The 22,098-nt window shown below is 41.6% G+C and overlaps 1 protein-coding gene across 6 annotated transcripts in view; it reads left to right on the top strand.

Moving 5' to 3' along the window:
• Positions 1-20,695, top strand: part of LOC139367964 (oxysterol binding protein-like 5) — a 109,056-nt gene extending 88,361 nt beyond the window's left edge. For all 6 annotated transcript variants that reach the window (XM_071106438.1, XM_071106429.1, XM_071106420.1 and 3 more), the window contains 10 exons: positions 5,604-5,700; positions 5,887-5,985; positions 12,852-12,949; positions 14,564-14,653; positions 15,009-15,142; positions 15,241-15,420; positions 15,682-15,817; positions 16,082-16,196; positions 16,607-16,709; positions 18,251-20,695. In XM_071106438.1, coding sequence (XP_070962539.1) covers positions 5,604-5,700; positions 5,887-5,985; positions 12,852-12,949; positions 14,564-14,653; positions 15,009-15,142; positions 15,241-15,420; positions 15,682-15,817; positions 16,082-16,196; positions 16,607-16,709; positions 18,251-18,386 — 1,188 coding nt within the window. In that variant the 3' untranslated portion in view covers positions 18,387-20,695. The remainder of the gene's footprint in view (positions 1-5,603; positions 5,701-5,886; positions 5,986-12,851; positions 12,950-14,563; positions 14,654-15,008; positions 15,143-15,240; positions 15,421-15,681; positions 15,818-16,081; positions 16,197-16,606; positions 16,710-18,250) is intronic.
• The last annotated feature ends 1,403 nt before the right edge of the window (positions 20,696-22,098 follow it).

Here is a 22,098-nt window from a genome sequence, read left to right on the forward strand (position 1 = left end):
TTGGGCAGGCTTCACATGCAAATAGACTCTGTCTCAATGGGCTACTATTATGATATTTAAAAAATTAACAGTAACACACACTAGTCCAATAATGTTAACACTAACACACACCAGTCCAATAATGTTAAGGAACAGTAACACACACCAATCTAATAATGTTATTGAACAGTAACACACACCAGTCCAATAATGTTAATTAACAGTAACACACACCAGTCCAATAATGTTAATGAATAGGAACACACACCAGTCCAATAATGTTAATGAATAGGAACACACACCAGTCCAATAGCGTTAATGAACAGGAACACACACCAGTCCAATAACGTTAATTAACAGTAACACACACCAGTCCAATAACGTTAATGAACAGGAACACACACCAGTCCAATAGCGTTAATGAACAGGAACACACACCAGTCCAATAACGTTAATTAACAGTAACACACACCAGTCCAATAATGTTAATCAACAGTAACACACACCAGTCCAATAGCGTTAATGAACAGGAACACACACCAGTCCAATAACGTTAATTAACAGTAACACACACCAGTCCAATAATGTTAATGAACAGTAACACACACCAGTCCAATAATGTTAATGAACAGTAACACACACCAGTCCAATAATGTTAATCAACAGTAACACACACCAGTCCAATAGCGTTAATGAACAGTAACACACACCAGTCCAATAATGTTAATGAACAGTAACACACACCAGTCCAATAACGTTAATGAACAGTAACACACACCAGTCCAATAACGTTAATTAACAGTAACACACACCAGTCCAATAACGTTAATGAACAGGAACACACACCAGTCCAATAATGTTAATGAACAGTAACACACAGCAGTCCAATAACGTTAATTAACAGGAACACACACCAGTCCAATAGCGTTAATGAACAGGAACACACACCAGTCCAATAACGTTAATTAACAGTAACACACACCAGTCCAATAACGTTAATTAACAGGAACACACACCAGTCCAATAATGTTAATCAACAGTAACACACACCAGTCCAATAGCGTTAATGAACAGGAACACACACCAGTCCAATAACGTTAATTAACAGTAACACACACCAGTCCAATAATGTTAATGAACAGTAACACACACCAGTCCAATAATGTTAATGAACAGTAACACACACCAGTCCAATAATGTTATTGAACAGTAACACACACCAGTCCAATAACGTTAATGAACAGTAACACACACCAGTCCAATAATGTTAAGGAACAGTAACACACACCAGTCCAATAATGTTAAGGAACAGTAACACACACTAGTCCAATCGTGTTAAGGAACGGTAACACACACCAGTCCAATAATGTTAAGGAACAGTTACACACACCAGTCCAATAATGTTAACAGTAACACACAGCAGTCCAATAATGTTAATCAACAGTAACACACACCAGTCCAATAATGTTAATGAACAGTAACACACACCAGTCCAATAACGTTAATGAACAGTAACACACACTAGTCCAATATTGTTAATGAACAGGAACACACACCAGTCCAATAATGTTAACAGGAACACGTACCAGTGTTTAAAATAGAAAAAAACAATAATTAAGAATTCTACATCATCAGTTACCACATCAGTTACCATGTGAATAATTTCTCAACCTTAAAGTTTTAATAAAGGTGTAAGTTTTTAACCAGTTCAAATGGCAGGTAGCCTTGTGGTTAGTCCGTTGGACTTGTAACTGAAAGGTTGCAAGATCAAATCCCAGAGTTGACATGGTTTAAATCTGTCATTCTGCCCCTGAATAAGGCAGTTAACCCACTGTTCCTAGGCGTCAACGTAAATAAGAATTTGTTCTTAACTGACTTGCCCAGTTAAATAAAGGTAAAATAACATGTTAAATAATGTAATATTAATGTCAGAATTATTTAACAATCACAATTGAACAATAATTAATGAACCTGTTTATTCATGGTAGTGCGGTCTATCAGTGGGAAAGCTGGGGGTGTTTTTTCAGTTTGGTAAGTTTGTTGAAGTATGGGGTGATGGTTGACAGGGCAACTCGGAGGTCACGCTGCCTGTCCAGTTTGTTTATGCTTTTAGTTTTCAGCATGGCCATAGCAGAGAAACAATTTTCACACTAATATGTAGCATGTTTTCCACTTTCCGGATGATAACGATATACTGTACTTTTTAAAAGAAGTGAAAGTGCCTTTCTCAGCCCAGCTGCAATTATTTTTCCGGTGTGGTCGTCCGGGAAACAAGAGGTCTAAAGGCATTTGCTTTGCAACTTCCAGTTGTCCGTCAATGTAATGAATCATGAGGCTATTGTATGGCTCTGTGGTCCGGCTTGACCATAAGTCTTCGGTGGTAGAGAAGAATGCAGCGTTACGGATATCCCTGGCAACTCCATCACGACTGTCAGTTCTGTCAGACATGTTTTGCTGAAGTATTTACGGCTCGGGATCTCATATCTTGGTTCTAGAGTTCGCATCAACTTTGTGAAACCGTCTTTCTCCACAGTTTGAATTGGTTCTACGTCTTTCGCTATGTGATACATAATTGCACTCGTTATCTCATTCCACTTGCTCTTCTTGTCATAGGCAGGACCACTGACGAATGATTCCTTGAATGATAGCTGAGTGTGGGTCTGGCTTGGAGATGTCTTGCTCCAGGGGTTTGCTGCACGCATTCTGGTAGATACTTCACATTCACGAAGATGCAGGGTTTTCAGGTGGTGAAACAGTTTGCTGGTGTTTCCACGTTCTATGTAAGAGTGACGGCTAAATGACTAAAATGTAAATGGTCCACATCGCACTCAGTGCTCTCGCCAGGATCCACTTTACTACACCGTAGTGCGTTCCCGTCATGGCAGCTGCCCCATCAGTGGTCACACTGACGCACCCATCTCAGGCCAACCCCACGGAGCCCAGGTACATATCCATTGTGTTAAAGACATACTCTGTGGTGGTGGTGGGCAAATCAACTCCCTAATGTTATTTTCCCAGACGTGTCTGACATTGACGTGGTTAGCCACATCTGTGGATTCATCAAGCTGCCGTGCGTAATGGCCATTTGCACTGATGCGCTCTGTCTGGTGCGTTATGTCTTCAGACATGTCCTGGATTCTCCTCCTAATGGTGTCATTGGATAGGGGTTAAGTTTGTTGGCGGCTTACTCTCCCAAGATTTCAGTGCACATATCAATCACAGCAGAGAGAATGAGATCCTCTGCGCTGGTGTGGGCTTTTTTTGCACTTAGCAATGCGCTGGGCCACAATGCGATGCTTTTTCTTTTACCGTGCATACGTTCTTCAGTGAATCTTGTGAGGCCTCCAGATGTTGATATTTTCTTGAAGAAAAAAAGTCAGCTGTCTTTGTTTCTTGGATGCTTGGATGCTTGATGTCCAGGTGCCTTTTCATTTTGGAGGGTCTACACCCACCCTGCCTTTTCTATATATGTAAAACCATATTTGATTAAGTCGGGGTCGTATTTTCTCTTCTTGACAGGGACCAGGTTGTCTGCCTTGATGTTGACATTGAAAGCAGCCGTAGATGAAGAGGGAGCTGCACGTTTTATAAACGTGTCCATGATTTTACTCTGACAGCTAGCCTACATGACTTAAGTGAAAGCTAACTATCCACATGTGCAATGACTGCAGAACATAGTTAGTTAGTTGTCAATCAAGCTACAGTTGCAAGAAAAAGTTTGTGAACCCTTTGGAATTACCTGGATTTCTGCATTGATTACTCATAAAATCTGGTCTGATCTTCATCAAAGTCACAATAATAGACAAACACAATCTGACTAAACTAATAACACACAGTTGTACTTTTCACATTTTTATTGAAGACAGTGAGTGACATTTATTGAAGACATTCACAGTGCAGGCTGGGAAAAGTAAATGATCCTATGTTAACGACTTCTCCAAAAGCTATTTGGAGTCAAGTGTTTCAATTAAGGAGATGAGATTGGAGGTGTGGGTTGCACAGGCGCTGTGCCCTATGAAGGGAAACAAAGCCTGGTTACTGACAAATACTGTATGTTCTTCTCCAGAAAGATTGGTTAGTGTGAACCATGCCTCAATCCCAACAACTTTCACAGGACCTTAGAAGACACATTATAGAGATGCACGTAGCTGGAAAAGGTTACAAAAGCATTGCTAAAGACCTTGGTGTTCATCAATCCATGGTAAGACAAACGGTCTACAAATGGAGAAGATTCAGGACTGTTGCTACTCTCCCTCGGAGTGGGTGTCCTGCGAAGATCACTCCAAGAGCACAAAGGGCAAAGAAAGTCTGTGTTCATGTGTCCACTATCAGAAAAACACTGAACAACTATGGTGTTCATGGAAGGACACCACGAAGGAAACCACTGCTGTCTAAAAAAAAACATTGCGGCATGTCTCCGGTTTGCCCAAGACCACCAGGATGTTCCACAACGCTTCTGGGAAAATGTGCTGTGGACAGATGACACAAAAGTTTTTGGGAACTTTTTGGGAAAAATGCACAACGCTATAGAGGAAAAAGGGCACTGCACACAACACCAAAACCTCATCCTAACTGTGAAGCATGGTGGAGGGAGCATCATGGTTTGGGGCTGCTTTGCTGCCTCAGGGCCTGGACGCCTTGCAATCATTGAGGGAACAATGAATTCAAAAGTGTATCAAGACATTTTACAGGAGAATATCAGGGCAGCAGTTCATGACCTCAAGCTTAAGAGTGGTTGGGTGATGCGACAAGACAATGACCCAAAGCACACAAGTAAATCAACTAAAGAATGGCTGAAAAGAAAGATTTGTGTTTTGGAATGGCCAAGTCATAGTCCTGACCTAAACCCAATTGTGATGCTGTGGCATGTCCTGAAGAGGGCAGTGCAATCAAGACAACCCATTGATGAACTGAAACAGATTTGTAGGGAGGAATGGTTCAAAATGTTGTGCAAGTTTTATAAGCAGCTACAGGAAACGTTTGGTGGAGGTTGTTGCTGCTAACGGAGGATCTAGAAGTGACTAAACTCAAGGGTTGACTTACTTTTACCAGCCTGCACTGTGAATGATTACTCAACGTCTTCAATGAAAATGTGAAAACTCTTTGTGTGTTATTAGTTTAGTCAGATTGTGTTTGTCTATTATTGTGACTTAGATGAAGATCAGACGATGCAGAAATGCAGAAATCCAGGTAATTCCAAAGGGTTCACAAATGTTTTCTTGCAACTGTAGCTTTCAGAAAAATATCTGTATTATCTGATTGGATGTGTCACATTTAAAACAAAATGTTGCAGAATTACATTTTTATTGGATCAGTGTGTATGTCGAGAAATGTCAGTTCATTGGATCAGTGTGTGTGTGGGGGGGGCGAGAATGTTATTGTATTGGTCATTGAGTGTGTGCAGCGCAAGAACCCTCAGAGTTCGAACATAACTAGCCATTTTACTACTGCGGACTCGCTGCACGTGTAAAGTGAACAACAATAAGCGGTGCACATGTTTTAGATATTATTTTATACAAGTTGTGCGACCCCTTAAAATCCTCCAGCGGCTCCCATGGGGGTCGCGACTTCCCCAGTTGAGAATCACTGCCCTAAATAACACACTCCCTATCTTTCTATCTCAGATCTCCCACCACCCACCAATCTCTGCCTTCTACGTCTGCAACAAGAAGGACGGCTTCTATATCAGCGGCAGCATCTTGGCCAAGTCCAAGTTTTACGGTACGCTGGTTTATCTGCACACCACAATCTTTGTTCTTGTGTAGTCAATCTTATGTTGGGAATTAAATTGAGCTTCATGGTGTTTCTATCTACTCTATGCCTAAAGGTGTATATGAAACAGATCTTTACAGCATGAACAGATCTGGGACCAGGTTGATCGGTGTAAATTCTAATGTCCTGTTCCAGGTAACTCTCTGTCTGCCATACTGGATGGCAGGGCCAGATTGATGCTGCTGGGCAGGGATGAGGAGTACGTCATCACCATGCCTTACGCCCACTGTAAAGGTACTACTTTTTAAAAATCCATAAACGGTCTTTCTGGAATCTAAATATCTCTGGTTTTCTGAGCAACTCTAACATTGAATCCTTAATTGCTGCATCCATTTTTGGGCTTATGTATATTCATATCATTAATGAAACATAAAAAAAAACATGAACATGAGCTTAGTTCAACATTCGTACCCCATCAGAACCCAATACAAGTAAATCTAAACAAATACTGTATAGCAGGGGTGTCAAACAAATTTTGCCCGGGGAGCTAATTCAGTCTACAACATTTCCTATGCGTCAATATTTGCAAAGGATTGTCCTCTATTCATCGTTTTTGTGGAATTGTCAATACTCCCTGACTGTCTAGCTTTACATTTCTGTGATTTATTAGCGAGCTGGACACATTCAAGAAACTATAAGACTGTAGGTCCGTTATCATTTCTACACAGTGTCGATTTGGTTTCAGTCATTTGAAAAATACAGTGCATTCGGAAAGTATTCAGACCCCTTAACTTTTTCCACATTTTGTTATGTTACAGCCCTATTCTAAAATTGATGAAAACACATATTTTATTTAATCAATCTACACATAATAACCCATAATGAAAAAGCAAAAACATTTTTTTTTACACATTGGAGCAAGGACAGTCCTTTTTTTGCGAATATGCACCGCATCGATTATATGCAGCGCAGGACACGCCAGATAAACTAGTAATATCATCAACCATGTGCAGTTAACTAGTGATTATGATTGATTGATTGTTTTTTATAAGATAAGTTTAATGCTAGCTAGCAACTTACCTTGGCTTCTTACTGCATTCACGTAACAGGCAGGCTCCTCGCAGAGTGCAATGTAATCAGGTTGTTAGAGCGTTGGACTAGGTAACTGTAAGGTTGCAAGATTGAATCCCCGAGCTGACAAGGTAAAAATCTGTCGTTCTGCCACAGTTAACCCACCGTTCCTAGGCCATCATTGAAAATAAGAATGTGTTCTTAACTGACTTGCCTAGTTAAATAAAGATGAAATAAAGGTGTAAAAAAAAAAATCGTCCAAATCGGTGTCCAAAAATACCGATTTCCGATTGTTATAAAAACTTGAAATCGGCCCTTCCGATTAATCGGTCGACCTCCAGTCTGAATACTCTCTGAAGGCACTGTATATATTTTTTTTTTTGCTCAACCACCCGCAGGCCAGATTTGTGCCTACACAGACTGGCCTCAAAACATGGTTAAAACTATCATCTTGTTAGCATGGATGCTCAGTCCTTGCATCCATAGCTCTGTCTCTGAATTTGAGTGGCTACATTTCTCCAGGCCCATCCCTCAAATTTTACCAGAACAGGCGGGTTGACCGCTTTGCTATTGTTTCAACTTTTGTAGTTTTAACACTAGAACTGCTGTGCCTCGATGGATTCCTCTTCAGGTCATTCTGACTGCAGCATTCTAACAGTGTAATTAATATAGTTCATATATGCTATTGTAAAAATAATTTGTGTTTATGAAGGCCTTGGGTGACATTAGAATAGGATTTTTTTATTTATTTCAATAACAGTAGCATTAGTTTGTTACTGTAGGCTATATATAAAAACTGAAAAACACATACAGTGCCTTGCGAAAGTATTCGGCCCCCTTGAACTTTGCGACCTTTTGCCACATTTCAGGCTTCAAACATAAATATATAAAACTGTATTTTTTTGTGAAGAATCAACAACAAGTGGGACACAATCATGAAGTGGAACGACATTTATTGGATATTTCAAACTTTTTTTAACAAATCAAAAACGGAAAAATTGGGCGTGCAAAATTATTCAGCCCCCTTACGTTAATACTTTGTAGCGCCACCTTTTGCTGCGATTACAGCTGTAAGTCGCTTGGGGTATGTCTCTATCAGTTTTGCACATCGAGAGACTGACATTTTTTCCCATTCCTCCTTGCAAAACAGCTCGAGCTCAGTGAGGTTGGATGGAGAGCATTTGTGAACAGCAGTTTTCAGTTCTTTCCACAGATTCTCGATTGGATTCAGGTCTGGACTTTGACTTGGCCATTCTAACACCTGGATATGTTTATTTTTGAACCATTGGATTGTAGATTTTGCTTTATGTTTTGGATCATTGTCTTGTTGGAAGACAAATCTCCGTCCCAGTGTCAGGTCTTTTGCAGACTCCATCAGGTTTTCTTCCAGAATGGTCCTGTATTTGGCTCCATCCATCTTCCCATCAATTTTAACCATCTTCCCTGTCCCTGCTGAAGAAAAGCAGGCCCAAACAATGATGCTGCCACCACCATGTTTGACAGTGGGGATGGTGTGTTCAGGGTGATGAGCTGTGTTGCTTTTACGCCAAACATAACGTTTTGCATTGTTGCCAAAAAGTTCAATTTTGGTTTCATCTGACCAGAGCACCTTCTTCCACATGTTTGGTGTGTCTCCCAGGTGGCTTGTGGCAAACTTGAAACAACACTTTTTATGGATATCTTTAAGAAATGGCTTTCTTCTTGCCACTCTTCCATAAAGGCCAGATTTGTGCAATATACGACTGATTGTTGTCCTATGGACAGAGTCTCCCACCTCAGCTGTAGATCTCTGCAGTAGTGATCATGGGCCTCTTGGCTGCATCTCTGATCAGTCTTCTCCTTGTATGAGCTGAAAGTTTAGAGGGACGGCCAGGTCTTGGTAGATTTGCAGTGGTCTGATACTCCTTCCATTTCAATATTATCGCTTGCACAGTGCTCCTTGGGATGTTTAAAGCTTGGGAAATATTTTTTGTATCCAAATCCGGCTTTAAACTTCTTCACAACAGTATCTCGGACCTGCCTGGTGTGTTCCTTGTTCTTCATGATGCTCTCTGCGCTTTTAACGGACCTCTGAGACTATCACAGTGCAGGTGCATTTATACGGAGACTTGATTACACACAGGTGAATTGTATTTATCATCATTAGTCATTTAGGTCAACATTGGATCATTCAGAGATCCTCACTGAACTTCTGGAGAGAGTTTACTGCACTGAAAGTAAAGGGGCTGAATAATTTTGCACGCCCAATTTTTCAGTTTTTGATTTGTTAAAAAAGTTTGAAATATCCAATAAATGTCGTTCCACTTCATGATTGAGTCCCACTTGTTGTTGATTCTTCACAAAAAAATACAGTTTTATATCTTTATGTTTGAAGCCTGAAATGTGGCAAAAGGTCGCAAAGTTCAAGGGGGCCGAATACTTTCGCAAGGCACTGTACGCCAACATTCGTTTTAAAAACAAAATATTAGTGGATGGCCTTTGTTACAACTATGAAACAGGAAGCATATGTGTTGGAATAAGGTAACAGCTGCTTTTTATAATGAAAAAATTTAAATACCCCAACCACCAAGACAAGACGTACGGTCAAATGATTAAAATATCATTATAAGCGCCACGTGGCCTTGCTAAATAGTGAATCTCAGCACAAAATAAATAATGGCATTATAATAAAAGTGTTTATTTGACAGCAGCCAAAATAGTTAATAATTGTCTGCTTATGCTTACATGGTGTGCGTTGTCACGCAATGACGTCAGTTGGATCTCATTTAGCTGTTATCCATTGTCCTAACAGTTGGCACAATTATTTGTTAACTTTCACTTGCTTTGACTTGCTTTGTTTGGTTGTAGTGTGAAATAGTCCCCAGTTTTCTCTTTATTGTGTTCCTGTTGTCTTGTCATTCTTCAGCACCATTGTGGAATACAAAGGCTGTGCAGGTGTCTTATTTTGCGCAGATGGAGGGAGCTCCCGTCTCACTTTGTTCATGGTGCTGGCCAGACTTGTTTTCTTTGCAAGCAAATTGTTAGCCGATGAGAGGGAAGTTAAGAAAAAGTCCACGGTGACATTTCTCCCCTTGCCAACATAAGGTTCCATAAGTCCCATCACCACATTCTCCAACACTCTCTCACCTGCTGCCCAATATCGACATTTTACAAGATATTGAATTGTTCAGCAAGTACAATTACGCACGCTCCCACTGTGTAGCCTAATCCGAGTAGGCCAGAGTAGAATGATAAGACTGCTTTGATTCATACTGTTTTAAAGATTCTAATTACAATCGATCAATGCAATAGAATGGCCCGCCATGTAATTCATTCACAATTGGTGATTACATAATTATACATTGCTCACGTCCCTTCACTCATCAACTTACCTTTTCTCCCCATTATACTTCATTTATTTAATCTGTTATTTGTGTGAAATTAGTTTAGGTTGAGTTTCGAGGGAATTATCTGGGTGATGATCAGCTGGGCACTGCATATTCCAGTGTCAGGAGAAGGAGACAAGGAGAAAGAAGGACAACTGGGGAAAACCATTCAAATAATGACATGCCCTCCTAAAACTGGTTATAACTCCAGTTCTGTTTGTAATATTAAGATTCTAACAACGACAGTGTGCTATAAACTTATTTAGGAAAAGTCAATGACGCAGTGGGGCATTCATGAAAAAAATTGGCTGCTTTAGTGGTTCTAGGCTTGTCTTTTCTGATCTGCTTATTCCAGTGCCTGCGTAATGGTCTTTGTCGTACTTTCATAATACAGTTGAAGTCGGAAGTTTACATACTTAGGTTGGAGTAATTAAAACTAGTTTTTCAACCACTTCCTAAATTTCTTGTTAACAAACTATAGTTTTGGCAAGTCGGTTAGGACATCTACTTTGTGCATGACACAAGTACTTTTTCCAATAATTATTTACAGACAGATTATTTCACTTATAATTCACTGTATCACAATTCCAGTGGGTCAGAAGGTGACATAAGCTAAGTTGACTGTGCCTTTAAACAGCTTGGAAAATTCCAGAAAATGATGACATGGCTTCGGAAGCTTCTGATAGGCTAATTCACATAATTCAATTCAATTGGAGGTGTACCTGTGGATGTATTTCAAGGCCTACCTTCAAACTCAGTGCCTCTTTGCTTGACATCATGGGGAAATCAAAATAAATCAGCCAAGACCACAGAAAAAAATTGTAGACCTCCACAAGTCTGGTTCAACCTTGGGAGCAATTTCCAAATGCCTGAAGGTACCACATTCATCTGTACAAACAATAGTACGCAAGTTTAAACACCATGGGACCACGCAGCCGTCATACCGCTCAAGGAGGAGACGCGTTATTGAAGTGTACCTATGATGAAAATTACAGGCCTCTCTAATTTTTTTAAGTGGGAGAACTTGCACAATTGGTGGCTGACTAAATACTTTTTTGCCCCACTGTATATCGTGATGAGATCCTGAGGCCATTGTCGTGCCATTCATCCGCCGCCATCACCTCATGTTTCAGCATGATAATGCACGGCCCCACATCACAAGGATCTGTACACAATTTCTGGAAACTGAAAATGTCCTAGTTCTTCCATGGCCTGCATACTCAGACATGTCACCCATTGAGCATGTTTGGGATGCTCTGAATCGACGTGTTCAACAGCGTGTTCCAGTTCCCGCCAATGTTCGGCCACTTTGCACACTCATTGAAGAGGAATGGGACAACATTCCACAGGCCACAATCAACAGCCTGATCAACTCCATGCAAAGGAGATGTGTTGCGCTGCATGGTGCAAATGGTGGTACCAGATACTTGACTGGTTTTCTGATCCACTCCCATACCTTTTTTTTAAGGTATCTGTGACCAACAGATGCATATCTGTATTCCCAGTCGTGAAATCCATTGGTTAGGGCCTAATGAATTTTTCAATTGACTGATTTCCTTATGAAGTGTAATTCAGTAAAATCTTTGAAATTGTTGTATGTTGCGTTTAGATTTTTGTTCAGTGTATTAAATCATTATTTATTGAAGTTCTTGTCTCTTATCAGCATTGAAGCTTTGCTAGCTAGCTACAAGCCAGTGATTTGTTTAGCAAAGCAATGTCAAATTAATATATTTATTTGAATTAACACCTGGGTCAAAACATGAGAAAATAATGATCAGCCTGCTTGGATAGCAACTTAAGAATGCAAAAGTTGTGTGATGCGGGCCTGGAGGCAAGGGGAAATAATGGCAGTGAGTGGCCAGTGTGAGAGCTCACTCAAGTTGTTGGCAGCACCAGACCATGGTCAGTTCTTCCCGTCGTGTGCCATCAACGGAAACGTCACTATATTAACATCACCAACTAGCTTTGTTAGCTTGGACTCGCCAACCATACTAGTTGTTGCCTATGTAGGCCTATTAGATATTTATTAAATCAATATTTATGGAAGTTCTTGTCTCATCATCATTAAATCTCTGCCAGCTAGATTCCAGTGATTTGTTTAGCATAGCAATGTCAAATTAATAGAATTAACAAATGACCAGCCCGCTTGACTTGCACATTCAGAATGCAAAAACAATTTTACTCGTTAAAATGTTAATGAGAACTTTTTTATTAATATTTATATAACTATGTTGGCAACCATTTACTAAAAGCAATATTGCTTGAGTACCCGGGGATTATCGTGTGATGACTCCCTCCGAAGGGCTGTTCCCGGGCCTCGGCTTTGCCTTGGGCCAAAGAACAGCCCTTAGTCAGGAGTTATAGCACAATAACCTTATTGCTTAAACACCCTTATCTGATTATCAGCTGGGTCTGAAAAGATTATCTTCCTCAATGTGCAGCGAATTCAAAATTGATGAAAAGCCTCAATTATCAAGCGTGTTTATTTTGCATAACCAAAATGCCTACTATTTAGATGGGTAATCGAGCATGGTAACCGAGCATGGTAACCGAGCATAGCCCATTTACTGACTGCTTACTTCTGTCTGAAGTGGCTTGCCTGTAGCTCCTGTATTTACACTGTTGTTCTGGCTCTGTTGCATTCACTGACCTTTTATATCGTTCATGATAGGAGTGTTTCTACGTGTGTGTGTGTGTAAATGTCGCTTCTTGTTTCTATATTAGGTATTCTGTATGGCACCATGACACTGGAGCTGGGAGGGAAGATCACTATTGAGTGTGAGAAAACCAAATATGTGGCAGAACTGGAGTTCAAGTTGAAGGTATGTGTGTGTTTGTGTATGTACTTCCTAAGTTCGCATCTTTTCCATGTTGTACAGAAACATAAATACATAGACATACTTTGGTGAAACAATGAAGCGCAATGAGAGGGAAAAGAACTAGAGGCAGACCCATATACAGTTGAAGTTGGAAGTTTACATACACTTAGGTTGGAGTCATTAAAACTCATTTTTCAACCACTTCACAAACTTCTTGTTAACAAACTATTGTTTTGACAAGTCGGTTAGGACATCTACTTTGTGCATGACACAAGTCATTTTTCCAACAATTGTTTACAGACAGATTATTTCACTTATAATTCACTGTATCACAATTCCAGTGGGTCAGAAGTTTACATACAAAGTTGGTGCCTTTAAACAGCAGAAAATGATGTCATGGCTTTGGAAGCTTCTGATAGGATAATTATTATCATTTGAGTCAATTGGAGGTGTACCTGTGGATGTATTTCAAGGGCTACCTTCAAACTCAGTGCCTCTTTGCTTGACATCATGGGGAAATCAAAAGAAATCCGCCAAGACCCCAGAAAAAGATATGTGGACCTCCACAAGTCTGGTTCATCCTTGGGAGCAATTTCCAAAAGCCTGAAGGTACCACGTTCATCTGTACAAACAATAGTACGCAAGTATATGGGACCACGCAGCTGTCATACCACTCAGGAAGGAGACGTGTTCTGTCTGCTAGAGATTAACATACTTTGGTACGGAAAGTGCAAATCAATCCCAGAACAACAGCAAAGGACCTTGTGAAGATGTTGGAGGAAACAGGTACAAAAGTATCCTGATCCACAGTAAAACGAGTCCTATATCGACATGAAAGGCCGCTCAGCAAGGAAGAAGCCAATTTTCCAAAACCGCCATAAAAAAGCCAGACTACGGTTTGCAACTGCACATGGGGACAAAGATCATACTTTTTGGAGAAATGTCCTCTGGTCTGATGAAACAAAAATAGAACTGTTTGGCCATAATGACCATTGTTATGTTTGGAGGAAAACGGGGAGGCTTGCTAGCCGAAGAACACCATCCCAACCGTGAAGCACGGGGCTGGCAGCATCATGTTGTGGTGGTGCTTTGCTGCAGGAGGAACGGCAAATCATGGCATCATGAGGTAGGAAATGAGGTAGAAAATGTGTGGATATATTGAAGCAACAATAAATTTTATAATTAATAATTTTGCACGCCCAATTTTTCATTTTTTGATTTGTTAAAAAAGTTTGAAATATCCAATAAATGTCGTTCCACTTCATGATTGTGTCCCACTTGTTGTTGATTCTTCACAAAAAAATACAGTTTTATATCTTTGTTTGAAGCCTGAAATGTAGCAAAAGGTCGCAAAGTTCAAGGGGGCCGAATACTTTTGCAAGGCACTGTATATATATATATATATATAAAATGACCCGGTAGGATTCGATCCATGCATGGAGACAATGCTGCTTGTAAAGGCAATCAGATGAAATCTCGGTCTAACTGTGACACATGGCACTATATCATTACATGCGGTAGATTCAGATCAAGTTGGCTCATAAGGTCTAGGATCAGGGTTGTTCTGTTCTTGCTCTAGTCACCTGTAGGGGACGGTCTTCTCTCTCTGTATTGTAGCCCTTCCTGGGAGGCTCCAGCAGTGTGAACGTGATCTCGGGAAAGATCCAGCAGGGAGACGAGCTGCTGGCCACTGTGGACGGACACTGGGTAAGAGTACATGCATGTATCTCCCTCTCTCTCCCCTCCTTCACCCTCTCTCACTCTCTCTTATGTGCATGTGCTATCACAATATCCCTCTCTTTCTTTCTCTCTCTCACACACACACACACACACACACACATACACTATATCCCCATCTCTTCCCTGTTTGTTATTGAAAGTGTCTGTGTGTTGTTGTCAGGAATTAAATGTGTTTCTCCAGGAGGGGAGGTCAGTAAGAGGTGTTCTGATATGACGTGTTGATATATATATGGATGGATGGATGGATGGATGGACAGACAACATACAATAGCATTGGCAATGTACAAAAATAACGTATGTGTGTGTGTGTGTGTGAGATCAGGATGGTGAGGTGTTCCTTCAGGAGAAGTCAGGGCAGCAGGAGCACCTGTGGAACCCTACTCCAGAGGTCCGCAGCACAAGACTGAAGAGGCAGGTGGTACAGCTGGACCAGCAAGGGCAGTTTGAGTCGGAGAGGTAAGGACACACACACCACAGTGTTCTGTCTGCAGGCTTTTACATACATTGGATGGAAGCTTTCCTAAGACCTTTGTCTGTGTATGTGTGCCTTGCAGGCTGTGGCAGCATGTGACCAGTGCTATAGTGGACCGTGACCAGAACCAGGCAACCCAGGAGAAGTTCGTACTGGAGGAGGCTCAGAGGAATCAGGCCAAAGACCGTGGAGACCAACCTTGGCGCCCCAGACTCTTCAACCTGGACTCTGTCACCAACGAATGGACATACACACACATAGAGTATGGACACAGCACACCACCAAGTGGTCATACACACACAGATAGAGTGCGTACACACACACCAAATGGCATTACAAATATAACAGGACTAATATAGACATTGCATCCACACTGGCACACAAACCCCAGAATACATTTCCCCACCTGAAGATATGGTATGTATGTGAACTTTCCCTCCCTCCCTCCCTCCCTCCCTCCCTCCCTCCCTCCCTCCCTCCCTCCCTCCCTCCCTCCCTCCCTCCCTCCCTCCCTCCTCTCCAGCACACAGCCGTGGGACCCTGAGCGCTGTCTGGTGCAGTTTGAGAAGCACGGGGTGATCCAGACCAAGGAGAAATCACAGAGACGACATAAAGGACTGGCGTACAGCCGTGCCTCAGCCTGGGCTAGCCAGCAGAAGGTAAGCGAGAGAGACACACAGATGTTCCCTCTTTCCATCTTGGTTTCTTTGCCAAACTGACTAGTTCTAACCATAGAATTTCAATTAGACAGGACACTCAACGCAGTCTTCTGGTGTTTGTGGACCAGTTACCATATTGGTTATACCATTTACAATAGTCTGGCTTCAATGTGTAGTTTTGTGAAAATTTGACATTACAGGTGTGTGTGTGTGTGTGTGTGTGTGTGTGTGGGTGGCGTGGTCGTGCTGGCCCGTGTTTCTCAGGCCCAGGTGAATGGGAAACACAGGAAAGGCAGCAGCCAGCCGTCTAGCTGCAGCCAGAACACTGAGAGCAGCAGCACTACACCAGAACCTACACACGAGTCCTCTGATAATGAAGGTAAGACGCACACATTCACCACGTCAGAACCTACACACGAGTCCTCTGATAATGAAGGTAAGACGCACACGTTCACCACGTCAGAACCTACACACGAGTCCTCTGATAATGAAGGTAAGATGCACACATTCACCACGTCAGAACCTACATACGAGTCCTCTGACAATGAAGGTAAGACGCACACATTCACCACGTCAGAACCTACACACGAGTCCTCTGATAATGAAGGTAAGACGCACACGTTCACGTCAGAACCTACATACGAGTCCTCTGACAATGAAGGTAAGTCAAAAACACACACTTGCTCACATGCATACATGTACATACACACACAACCCATGATGCCCATACATATCCTCAGACTATCAGTAAACCAAACATAGATTTTCTCTCCCTTGTCACATTACTAGGGTACCTGAGCCAGTGTACACGGTGCAACAAGGAAGTGAAGGACATTGCCCTCATAGAGGCCTCCATCGCATCCATACAGAAGACACAGCAAGACATCCAGAGGTAAGAGAGCACACACATTTTTTAAACATAAAAGATAATTTAGCAGACACTCTTATCCAGAGGGACTTACAGGAACAATTAGGGTAAAGTGCCTTGCTCAAGGGAAAGAATTCAGACCCCTTGACTTTTGACATTTTGTTACGTTACAGCCTTAATCTGAAATGGGTTAAATAAAAAAAATCATATTCAGCAATCTACACAATACCCCATAATGACCGAACGAAAACAGATTTTTAGAAAATGTTTGCAAATAAAAACAGTAATACCTTATCTACATAAGTATTCAGACCCTTTACTATGAGACTCGAAATTGATCTCAGGCGCATCCTGTTTCCATTGATCATCCTTGATGTTTCTACAACTTGATTGGAGTCCACCTGTGGTAAATTCAATTGATTGGACATGATTTGGAAGGGCACACACCTGTCTATATAAGGTCCCACAGTTGACAGTGCATGTCAGAGCAAAACCAAGCCATGAGGTCAAAGGAACTGTCCGTAGAGCTCCGAGACAGGATTGTGTCGAGGCACAGATCTGGGGAAGGGTACCAAAACATTCATGCAGCATTGAAGGTACCTAAGAACACAGTGGCCTCCATCATTCTTAAATGGAAGAAGTTTGGAACCGCCAAGTTTCTTCCTAGAGCTGGCCGCCCGGCCAAACTGAGCAATCAGATGAGAAGGGCCTTGGTCAGGGAGGTAACCAAGAACACGATGGTCACTCTGACAGAGCTCCAGAGTTCCTCTGTCGAGATGGGAGAACCTTTCAGAAGGACAACCATCTCTGCAGCACTCCACCAATCAGGCATTGGTGGTAGTGGCCAGACGGAAGCTACTCCTCAGGAAAAGGCACATGACAGCTTGGAGTTTGCCAAAAGGCACCTAAAGACTCTCACACCATGAGAAACAAGATTCTCTGGTCTGATGAAACCAAGATTGAACTCTTTGGCCTGAATGCCAAGCGTCATGTCTGGAGGAAACCTGGCACCATCCCTACGGTGAAGCATTGTGGTGACACCATAATGCTATGGAGATGTTTTTCAGGGGCTGGGAGACTAGTCAGGGTCGAGGCAAAGATGAACGGAGCAAAGTACAGAGAGATCCTTGATGAAAACCTGCTCCAGAGCGCTCAGGACCTCAGACAAGGGGCGAAGGTTCACCTTCCAACAGGACAACGACCCTGAGCACACACCCAAAGCAACACAGGAGTGGCTTTGGGACAAAAACCTGTTTTGGCTTTGTTGTTATGGGGGTATTGTGTGTATAGATTGATGAGGGGGGAAAACGATTTAATCAATTAATCAATCAACAAAATGTGGAAAAAGTCATGGGGTCTGAATTATTTCTGAAGGCACTGTGCACAAAATAAACAGGACGCTGCAAGATGGAGATGACAGAGCAACTCTGCCCCCCTCCTGGTCAACTCGGGCACCTTCAGTTTTAGCAGGATTTCTAGTTGTTGTAGTTCATACCAATGGTGGGAAAGGACAGATTTTAGAAGTTTGATAGATGACTGAAACTCTCCCGCCTGTCCTTCCGTAGGAACCTGATAGCGTTGGGTCGTCAACTGGGCCGTCGTCAGGAGACTGAGGACAATGTGACACCAACTGGACGCCACTGTTTCATCCTGTGTGTCCTCCTGCTCTCCCAACTCTTCCTCAACTATATTTTCACCTGAACTACCCTGCAACAGAAGTTATTCTTCCCCCCCCCCAGGCACGGATCTAGGATCAGCTCAACACTCCCTATTAACCCTGACCTTAACTATTAGATGGAGGGGCAGCTTCGTCCTGTTCTCCTGATACGGGAGGGCCACAGGTGCCATAGCAATAAACACAGCCACCCACAGCCACCACTCACCTGCCAACCAGAGCGGAGCAGAGCGCCCTCCAGTGTAGCCAGACAGCACGGCACCCAAGCACTTTGGACTGAGAAGACCACGACAGAAAGAGATCAAAAAAGAAAGAGTGGACTGACTGGGGGTGTTTTTTTAAAAGATGAATGAGAGAATAAGGACTGAATTAGCCTTTTTTAATAGGAATGAGAAGGAATTATTGTTTTACAGAAGAGGATGTTCCACCTGTCTTTTATTAATGGATGTGTACTTTTTATACTCCCCCTGCAATACTGTCGTGTGCGTGTGTGTGTGTTGTGTGTACGTACAGTAGGCCCTATGGGCATTGATGGACTACGGCTTGGAGTCCTTAATAGTCCACCTTCACTACAGACTTTGGGCCTTAACGCTGAAGCCAAAAAGAAGAGAAAACAATGTGACATCGACAAAACAAAGTGAACTCGAGATAAGAAAAAGAAACTTCCAATAATGCAATTGTCTTTTTGTGTAGATCTATAATATGTCACTTTTTGGGCGATCTGACCAAATTCACATAGAAATATGTGCTATAGATCTGTCACTGATTGAAAGCAAGCCCCAATATGTTCTATTGTGCTTTATTTCTATGCTTCCCATTAAGTTTTGTTTTTGCGTCTTTTTGCTTTCGGTTTTGTACACTAGCTTCAAACAGCTGAAAATACTAAATATATTTGCCAGCGGTTTAGATGGTACAATTATACTCTACACTATACTTGCTTGTTTTGTCACATAAACTGAAATTTGGCGAATTAGAATTTTTGCAACCAGGAAATTATTTCTGCGTAGTGCATCTTTAATAATAATGATGATGATGATGATTTTACCAAAACAGTATTTATAACCTGAAAGGTAAAGAGTACTTGTTTACAGGTTTGTGTGTGTGTGTGTGTGTTTTATATTGACATATATAAACGAAGGGTAGGCAGAGAGAGGCAGGTTAGAAAGGTAAAAGGGATGTGGTTCTGTCTGTATGCCTGTAGCGCCATCAGGGAATGGATTTATAGCACTGCTCTGGTGTAGACAATCAGCCAAAGAGGACAGATGATTGGCGGTGTAGAGAGAATGAACAGGGGAAGAGAAGAAAGGAAACAACGAAAGACTGTTAAAGGTATAGGGTAATGAGGTTGTTGATGGGTCGGGTGTGTAATGTACTTCAGACGGCACTGTTTGGAAGAACTGTTCTCGATGTAATTACTGGGGGTCAATATACCCATATGTATATATTTGTCTGGAGCACACACACACACACACACAAGCACTGTGTTACCAATGAGATTCAGAATGTATTTATTGTGTGATTCACCTTGATTTACGGATCATACTCCGCTTGGAAGATGGATGCAAGTGGTGACAATCGCGAGTAAGTTTGTTCTCCCTTGTTCATTAGGCACCAAACAGGAAAATGGACTGAAACAGGGAGGGACACTGGACTTGACACTAATTTCTGTTCTGTTTTAAAATGGGTTGTACCCTATTGAACATGTACCAGGGGAACCAGGTCTGTGATCTAGCCTTGGGATGTTACTCGTACGTACGGACAGTCATGCAAGTTGGAGTCAAACATTAGGGTCAAAATTGAAAAACCAACCTCTTTGGTTGGTGTAAACTTGCCCTTGTCCAGGCACCCAATGGGGAAAAGGAGATGAAGGAAGTAGGAATTTGACTTTGAATGCTTTGATTCACGGTTTGTTCTTTTTGTTTTGCACTCTACTGTCATGTACACAGATCTTTTTGTCATATGAGAATGAAAGAACATGATTTTGCTAAATACCTGTTGCATACTGTAGCACTACAGTAAACATTGACATTTTGACTGGACACCCATTCTTGCTCTTTTGATTGAGTTTCTCCACAAAATGGTCAGTGCTGAAAGGCACGTCTGGTTATAAAGTGTCGCAAGGAAAGTCCTACAGCGTAGCTAGTAGACACTAGGCAGGTTTCCATAGACCCAGGTTTATCCGACAAATGATGATGGAAACTGTTTTTTGAATAAATGATTGGCGAATAATTTAAGGTACGCCGGTCCCTTGATGTCATCACGTAACTATAAAACTCCACGTAATTGAATGATAAATGCCTACTGCTTGCTAAATAAACAATGTCAACTACAAAAAGAATGTGTCTGCAGAACAAGGATTGTCCTGACTTTCAAGAATGCGGACGTTGTGTCGCCTTGCTTCTCTGGATGCAAGTTTCACCATCAAAATATTTCGGAAACACTTTAACCACTTCATTTTTTATTTGACACCTTTTTGGTATTTTGTCCCAGTTTCCGTCTCTACAAAGGCATGGTCTGGACGATGGCAAAACATGTAATGGTAATAATTGATTGAGCTTACATCTCTAGACACCCAAAGCTCTTTAAAGTGTAAGGGGAAACTCACCACCCTATCCACACTTACATACTCTTCATTTGTATTTTATTTAATTGGCCTATCCTACACCAAAGTCACTTCGTTGGACTTTTTTACAGTTTGATAAACATATGCAGTTAAAACAGGACAATAAGCACCCCGCCCCATGGGGTCTTTATTGACCACAGAGTTGGGACAGCCGTTTAAAGTCCCCTTCTTCTTCAGTTTTGTTGAGGAAGATTCCATTGTAAAGTTAGCACTTCAACATTATTAACATGAAAATAATGTTGTCAAAATGTATGGTGTAAGTGACAATGACCTGTCTTTGAACTTACTGCCTTGTTCCTTTCAGCAGCATTTGTCTCTTTGGCTTTTGTTTGTCCGTCTTTCCTCTGGTGGCGTTCATACGTCTTTGTCTTAAAAATGGAACACAATTTAAATGGGAGGCTTTTACTCTCCCAACTGATTTTTTTTCCTGCCAAAGGCTGTGCATCTGTTGAAGGTCAAGAATAGTATGTGTTACTATTAGAGTGAAAGGCTTGTAGGGAAGCTAACGACGTTGCTCTATCCAATAGAATAACTCTTCTGTGCTTGGAATGGAATCCCTTATGCTTGCTAGCTCATTTTAGATAAGAGGAGCAAAAGTTAGCTACTAGTTATCTAAAAAATAAAACAACTTACCCTTTTGCCCTAAACTTTTGTCCTTTCACAATGTTCTGAATTTTATTGACATTTCCCATTATTTTTCCTGAATGTACATTGGGGCAAAAAAGTATTTAGTCAGCCACCAATTGTGCAAGTCCTCCCACTTAAAAAGATGAGAGAGGCCTGTAATTTTCATCATAGGTACACTTCAACTATGACAGACAAAATGAGAAAAAAAATCGTAGGATTTTTAATGAATTTATTTGGTGGAAAATAAGTATTTGGTCAATAACAAAAGTTTATCTCAATACTTGGGATCATTGTCATGCTGAAAGACCCAGCCACATTTCATCTTCAATGCCCTTGCTGATGGAAGGAGGTTTTCACTCAAAATCTCACGATACATGGCCCCATTCATTCTTTCCTTTACACGGATCAGTCGTCCTGGTCCCTTTGCAGAAAACAGCCCCAAAGCATGATGTTTCCACCCCCATGCTTCACAGTAGGTATGGTCTTCT

This window comes from Oncorhynchus clarkii, chromosome 2, assembly GCF_045791955.1.
Source record: "Oncorhynchus clarkii lewisi isolate Uvic-CL-2024 chromosome 2, UVic_Ocla_1.0, whole genome shotgun sequence".
Lineage (NCBI taxonomy): Eukaryota > Metazoa > Chordata > Actinopteri > Salmoniformes > Salmonidae > Oncorhynchus > Oncorhynchus clarkii.